Source organism: Palaemon carinicauda, chromosome 5 (assembly GCF_036898095.1).
Source record: "Palaemon carinicauda isolate YSFRI2023 chromosome 5, ASM3689809v2, whole genome shotgun sequence".
Classification (NCBI taxonomy): Eukaryota; Metazoa; Arthropoda; class Malacostraca; order Decapoda; family Palaemonidae; genus Palaemon; species Palaemon carinicauda.
This window is the reverse complement of record NC_090729.1, coordinates 135,993,919-136,002,038: the sequence shown is the minus strand read 5'-3', so window position 1 is coordinate 136,002,038 and position 8,120 is coordinate 135,993,919. Positions and strand designations below refer to the sequence as shown.

Below are 8,120 nucleotides of genomic sequence, written 5' to 3'. Positions count from 1 at the left end.
TTATTTTTAGCAACGGAATGATGTACGTATGAATACTTTTTTTTTTTTTTTAATACTACTGTTTCGTTGGAGTGAATTTTCCTTTGAAAATTGACGAATTTTGCTTTATAGTATTAAAGTGAAAAGGTTTACTCGATCTATGATAATAATAATAATAATAATAATAATAATAATAATAATAATAATAATAATAATAATAATAATAATAATAATAATAATAATAATAATAATAAAGGTTAATGAAGTCCATAGCTCAAGATTTATTTGTGGTGAAAATTTCGTCAAAATCCGTCTAGTAGTTTTGACGTAATCCTGTCCACAGACAGACACACAGACAAATAGATAAATTAAGTCCTTGGCTGAGGTAATAATAATAATAATAATAATAATAATAATAATAATAATAATAATAATAATAATAATAATAATAATAATAATTGTGTGTAGAAAAGAAACATCATTGAGAACATCTTTGTTACAATTTCAGGAACATTTCTATCTTTTATTTACGTCAATTTACATGAATCAACTGATGATTCATTTTTCCAATGTATTCTAATGAAGTCACCTTATTAATTTAACACAAAAAAAGTACTATCAAGTTGCAATAGACTTTATTCAACGCGAAACCATTTTTACTTAATCTCATCAAAGCTAATTTTTCGCATTACACTTGGTAAGTCATTTCATGCATGTATTTCTTTCCAAATGTTCTTAACAAGCGTTGAACTTTTTATAGTTTGTATATGAAAGATCTATTTTAATGTTACTGATCTTTAAATATTTCATTTTGTTCATAACTTCTCTTGTAATTTATTTATTTCCTTGTTTCCTTTCTTCACTGGGCTATTTTTCCTGTTGGGACCGTTTGGCTTATAGCATCCTGCTTTTAAAACTGGGATTGTAGCTTAGCTAATAATAATAATAATAATAATAATAATAATAATAATAATAATGATAATAATAATAAATTGTTAGTTCTAATGCATTTCAAATATTTCTAATATTAAAATGGAGACCATATGATGTCTAGTAAATTCTTCTTTGTCTGGTCAGAATTTTGCCATAAAAACTGAACCTTAATAACATAAACATAAATAACTTTCTCCAAACCATCACAAACTTATATAACCCTCAACAGAGGTTTACATGAAGGTCCTTAGATAACATCCTATACATTCCAATATGGATAAATCTCTTCATATTTTCATGAGTTATCATGACAGAGGCAAGGAATAGGACAATGCCCTAGAGACAGGACACTGGCATATAGCAGGGGTTCCCCATCTGGGGTACATGTAGGCCTACCCCCAGTGGTACATGTTTTACTCTCCAGGGGATACATATTTTGATCTGAGAGAATAGCCAATAGGCCTACTACTAAAAACATGAAGTAATCTACGATGAGATTCAATAGTAGATTTATATCAATAACAATTTGCATGTCTTCCGTCATAAATGTTAGGAGTACAAAGGAATTTATTAAAATACCCAAGGGATACAAAGAAATAAAAAGGTTAGGAGCCTCGGTCTAGAGAGCATTGGAATGTTTCCTTCACATAAGTTTTAAATCAGGACAATAGAAAACCGCTCTTGCCTTATATCTGACGCTAGCATATGACTAATTTGGGGAAATCCCAGTGCCAAAGTTGAAACAGGTTATACAGCAACATGGAAGAGATATAACTGCTATATAGTTGAATGCAAAAAAAAAAAAAAAAAAAAAAAAAAGAAATGTGTAGGTAACAGTTATCTATCTTCGACCCAGTGGGACAAGGTGGCTGTTAGGGAGAGGGGTAGAAGGTGAGACATTACCTAAGGTTTTGAGACCAAGTTTCTTGAACTTCCCCTTTTCGATAAATCTTAGGTAATCCCCAGTTTGGGAATCCCCTATACCGGTAACGAAAAACGGGGAAATACTCTCTCTCTCTCTCTCTCTCTCTCTCTCTCTCTCTCTCTCTCTCTCTCTCTCTCTCTCTCATTGTTTTTTGTGTATGACTTCAATACGTCCAGTAGGCTATAATATCGTTTTAGATTACCAACGAACTGCTTAGTCGTATACCGGTAACGTCATTGCTTCTATATACGTTCGCGGTCGAACTGCACAGCGCTCACGTCATGACCGGTACCGGGAAAACCCCAGACGCCTCCAGCCGAGCTGAAACGTATAGAGAGCTATTCTGATGTATTTAAACGCCTGCCATCTCCGTCCACAAACATACTTTACACATCATCCCACGGAGCTTAAAGTGACTTATACTCAATAGCAGAAAAAGACAGGTTTTCTTACAAGTCAAGAAGTTGCAATGGATAACTTTTACAACGAGGTCGAGACTCACGGTTTAGTGGTACCACTTCGCTCACCCGAATCATCGTTGCAAGACGGTGAATTGACGGACGAGTTTATAGTGAATTATATGCACGAGATGGAGAGCAGTCTGCCCGAATATTCCAACTCTCAGCTCACGAAATTTTCTGATACAATGACAGGTAAAAAGAGGAGCTAATTTTGGTTCAAACCTTTTTATTTTCATCTGTCAGTTTTGTTGGATTATTAACAGACAACCCTTCTAGGTTACCCACAAGTTGTGTCTGTGTGTGTGTGTGCGAGAGAGAGAGAGAGAGAGAGAGAGAGAGAGAGAGAGAGAGAGATTTTGTCAAGTGATTACGCATTTTACTATATTGCCATCTCTAGTTGCTGGATTACTAACAGACAACCTCCACGGGTTCAGCCACAAGTTGTGTTGTGTGTGTGTGTGTGTGTGAGAGAGAGAGAGAGAGAGAGAGAGAGAGAGAGAGAGAGAGAGATTATCAAGGGATTACGTATTTTACTATATTGCCATCTCTAGTTGCTGGATTATTAACATACAACTCTCCCAGGTTTAGTCACAAGTTGTGTGTGTGTGTGTGTGTGAGAGAGAGAGAGAGAGAGAGAGAGAGAGAGAGAGAGAGAGAGAGAGAGAGAGAGAGAGAGAGAGACATTGTCAAGTGATTATGCATTTTACTATATACCCATATATACTATCGTTTCCAGAGGCCGTGTAATAGTGTTTTTTTTTTTTTTTTTTTAAATAACTCCTAAAATAACTGATGGATTTCCATGATATCAAAATGGCCTAATTTTGGGAAATACTGTGCATTGCCAATTACGTTTCATTAACTTTTTTACTTAAGCCAGTCTTAGCCACCCACACATTCGCAAAAGTGATGACGTCCCTCAGTGACGTTGTTATAACGTTTCTTCCCCTGTACCTCCCATCCCCCGAATTGTTAAACGCCTGTCTAACTCCATAGATAATTGTCATATGACCTACCCCAAGCAATACGAAATTCTTTGTCAGTAAAAGTTCAGCATACCTGGTAATGTGATTCGTGACTTTAGACTTTACCTAAACACAAGATCAACGTTTTATTTCTTACCCACTCACTTACATTGAAGATCAAGAATATGACTTATAACAGGAGACGAAAGAAGCCATGCTAACCCTACACTTTGCACTTCAAGCGAGTGTTGGTAAAGCAATAGAAATATAGTTTTCTATAGGTTAAGCCGTAGGACTCATTCTTCCATACAACACAGGTTACGCGATACATCAATTGCCAGGAAGAAAATGACAAAGAGCATTGTTTGATATAATTTATCATATCAATTTCACCAGAGAGAGTAGCTTGAATTCCTTAGAAGGTAGACTTCTAAAAGATGTTTCATATAAGGGCATTGACATCGTCCATTTGATAAATTTTTAAATCATATATATATATATATATATATATATATATATATATATATATATATATATATATATATATGTGTGTGTGTGTGTGTGTTCATACATACATAAGATTTATTATATTTCAACCTATAGTTTTATATATTTATTTACGTTATAAGTACCAGTACCTATTTTTGTTACTTAAAAGGTATGTGACAAATATCATTGCGACTTTGTCACTGGAATTATACCAGACTTCAATTAATGAACCAATCAACCTTACTTTGAGAAATCCCTTGACATTGTCTACATGCCAAGCTGATATACTCGTATTAAAGTATTCATTAGCTTTGCTTTTCCAAAATAATGTTATTACCAATTGCTGGAAACAATAGATTTATAAGGGATGAAAAAAAAAAAAAAAAAAAAAAAAAAACAAGAAATGGACACATACATTTTACTCATCATCACTCTCAAGGAATTTTTTTTTTCTATTTCTACTAATGTTTTTATTTTATATTTTTTTATTTTATATTATTTTTTAGTCGCAAATCTAAAATTTGTAGGAGTCCGAGTAGAATATCTCTCAGTGCGATTCCACACCCCTGTTTTAAACCTCTTCTATTATGTTTGATAATTTGTGTTAACCATCTAATCATTATCTACCACCATAAAACATTTTCTTGCTCTACCGGCTCATTTTATATGTGCAATACACAGTCTTTCCTAACAGGGATTTACTTGGTAGCCTAATAACAATGGGAATGAAGGAAAGAAGGCAAGAAGGAAGAGGGGGTGGGGGGGGGGCGGCGAAGTACTAGGATAGCCATAGGTGTAAACACCGAAGGAGGGTTGAGGGAACCTCTGCGTCACAGTTAAGTGATTAATTAACACTTCCTCGAAACGCTCTGAAGGAAGGGAAGAAGTTCCTCTTTTTTCTAAGAGTAAACGGGTTAATTAAGCACATCTGTCAATTCATTGTACCACCAAAAATTAGGCCAATGTTTGAAACATTCATTGCTGAAGTTTCATGGAAATTCATAAGCCGATTTGTTAGATATTTGGGAAAAACACTATTACACGGCCTCTGGAAACGATAGTAGAGCCTTATAATATCATTCTTTTGCAAGGTTCATATCTTAATTGGGTCTATTTCCTTGTTTCAGATGTTACCAGCATTGCAAGGGAAGTAACTTCCAATTGGAATGGCGTTCATGATTACCAAAGTGGATCTCCATTGATGGTCTCTGCTTTCCACCTACCCGAAGAATCAACCTACTCGCAGTCAAGCCAGTCGTCTTATGCGACAAGTAGCTATGCAACCCTTGATGGAAATTATGCAGAGGAACAGATACTGAATAGCACAGTGCACTCTGGTTCTCAGGTATCTGACTGTCTGCAGCGCACTTCTAAAGAGAGTCTTTATGAGACAGCTCTGCTAAGATCTTCAGTAGACTTCTCTGAAGATTTTGCTCAGGCTCTCCTGCTAAAGTCTCCAGTAGAGCACTTTGAAGATTCTACTCAGTCAGACCTGCTAAGGTCTCCAGAATACTTCTTTGAAGATTCTGCTCAGGCATCGCTTCTGGCTGTAAGCAGTTATCCATCTTCTAGTCCCTCTCAGACCTTTCCAGCTGATGTTTTGACTGGAGATATAGCTACAATCAAGAGAGGTGCACAAGAGTGTCAAGAACCACAAAAGAAAAGACGTGGTCGCAAGCCAAAATCAGAGGAGGAAAAAGCTGCGGCCCTTGAAAAACGCAGGGGAAATAGTAGAGTCAAAGTGTATGAAATTCGCCAGCAATTTGAGGATAAAGAAATGGAGAGAAAAAGAATAAATGCTATCAACTCTAAGAAACACCGAGACCAGCAGAAACAGTTGCAAAAGGAGATGGAAAAACAGTTAGCTGACGCATCCATCGAGCGAGATATCATGAAGCAAGAAAATGAGGAACTGAAAAGAAATTTAGATAATACATTAAGACAGCTTCATGACACTATTTCAGAGCGAGATATCATGAAGCAAGAAAAAGAGGATCTGCATAGAAAGCTGAACGCTGCACTAACCCAGCTCGCAACGATTCAGAGACAATACGGTGTTCGAGACGTTCCTGTTTGAAGCATTACCAAAGAATACTGGCTCAAAAGAAATGAATCTTCAGTATTCCTTGGCTGTCTATACAGCCTGACTTGGGTGATTGTCCTAGCTGACTTTTTGATCACCCGGACCTCAGAGGCAGGGAGAGTCATCTACAGATACCCTTATACTCCAAAAAAGAAGTCTGTCATGGACCAAGAGATGATTTTTACAATTAGAATTCTGATTGCAAGAGGTCTATTCCCTTTTGCCATCTCACACTCATTACAGTTTGTTCTTAAATAGCAAGAGGTCTATTTCCTCTTGCTATTGACACATACTCCAGACATTATTGACCACATCTTACTCAGTACATTTTTTATCACATACCACATACTACTCGGTACATAAACCTAGTCTTTTCTCATCTGGCTAAATAATGACAACACTGCTTTACTTTACACTACCAGTTAACATATAAAGGGAACTGGTACATCCCTTGTGTGATCTACTTTATCTAATCGGTACACCATTTTGTCATTTCAGGGATTTACATAGAAAATTGATACTTGGTTATTAATCATCCAGTTCTTGTGAGACTCAGAGTAACTATGATAACTAATTGGGAAATTAATAAACTATTTTTTTTCTAATTTCAAACAGAGATTATAAGTTCAACTCTTAACAAAATCATTCAGGTAGTACATTTCTCAGAAATAGTTTATCACTGATTCTGGTACGTATAAGAAATATTTCACTCCATTTATGTATTTACCTTTTATCTTTTTTCAGATGCTCATGATACCACTGGACGTAAAGGCAAGATTTGTAAGTAATAATGAGTAAAGGGAAAGAGTATTCAAGTGCTGAGCTTTATGGTAACTAAATCCAACGCCTTCGTCTTGACGGTAACGTTTCTAATAATTTCTTCGGAGAGTTGACGGCTCTGAGCTTCAAAACACAAAGCCTTTCAAGGAAAATTGGGATCAAGCTTTATTCGCTTTGTTTTGTGACTATCAACTTATTAATATCATTGCTCTAAAAGCTTCTTTTCATATATCAAAACTTTGTGATAAGTTTATAGACTTAGCAAAATTTGCATTTCATAGTTGTACAGTAAAAACTGATATTGATAATTGAAAGAAGTTATTTACCTGTGGGGAAAATTTACCTTAAAATGCTAACTGTATAACTGTAGAAATTTGGATCCTAGTATCATTACTTAAATCAAGTAATTAAACTATTCGTCTACTAACATGCTAAGATTCTTCTGGTTTACTTGTGGTATACTTCTGGTGATTTTATTAACCTTTTTGAAACCTTTGGCTATTTTTTATATCAATATTCAATGCTAGTTTTTTTATACTTTATCATTAAAGTTTTTTAGATTTCTGTTCATCATTGAACTTCAAGGTAGTTGTCCCATACAACCTTTGACTTGAATCAGCAAATAGTTGTTCCATACAATCTTTGATATTAATCAGCAAATAGTTGTCCCATCAGCAACCTGGCTTAAGTTATAAGTAAGAAACTTTCCAATTAGTTCTGCCGAAAAAGTAGGAGTGAGAAGTGTCTAAGTATTTCATAATCTTAGTGTTTGAAGACTTAAAAGCAGACATCATGTAGCTGATACATGGATGCAAAAATGTGGAAGGCAGAATTTTCTAAAAACGTTTAGATTAATCTCATCTTACCTGCCTAGCTTGCCGGGTATGAGGGCTTACCTAATGCTGGCTTATTACTTTCTTGTAAATTGTAATTTTTATATGATAATTAAAAGAGTATTCCCCAACTGGCAGTTAATGTCATATCAACTAACACGTGACTGGGATTAGTTTTATTCTATCTTATTCCAATCTAACTACTGAAAGCATTGGATGTACTTTAACTAAACTCATGGCTTGCTAAGCTTGAGCAATATCAATCATCAAACATTCATTTGTTAACATTTCGTAGATAAAACATATTTATAATTCCTATCTCATACTACTGTTTACTAACTAAATTCTAAATATTCTAGGAACCAAAGAGCAGAAAACTATGAATGAAGAAGTGGTAGTAAAGTCTTAAAAGGCACTAATCCAGCTCGCTTTTACCAACCCTGAATGTTCAGTTACATTTGTCTACTTACATTATCATCATGATTTCCTACGCCTATTGAAGCAAAGGGCCTCGGTTAGATTTCGCCAGTCGTCTCTATCTTGAGCTTTTGATTCAATATTTTTCCATTTATCATCTCCTATTTCACGCTTCATAGTTCTCAGCCATGTAGGCTTGGCTCTTCCAATTCTCCAAGTGCCTTGTGGAGCCCAGCTGAACGTTTGGTGAACTTA

General features: G+C 35.2%; 1 protein-coding gene across 1 annotated transcript in view; it reads left to right on the top strand.

Moving 5' to 3' along the window:
• Positions 1-2,210: 2,210 nt before the first annotated feature.
• Positions 2,211-8,120, top strand: part of LOC137641503 (putative uncharacterized protein DDB_G0271982) — a 7,031-nt gene continuing 1,121 nt past the window's right edge. Inside the window, exons 1-2 of the mRNA XM_068374121.1 lie at positions 2,211-2,490; positions 4,880-8,120. The exon at positions 4,880-8,120 is cut by the window's right edge and continues 1,121 nt beyond it. Coding sequence (XP_068230222.1) covers positions 2,307-2,490; positions 4,880-5,829 — 1,134 coding nt within the window. The 5' untranslated portion in view covers positions 2,211-2,306 and the 3' untranslated portion in view covers positions 5,830-8,120. The remainder of the gene's footprint in view (positions 2,491-4,879) is intronic.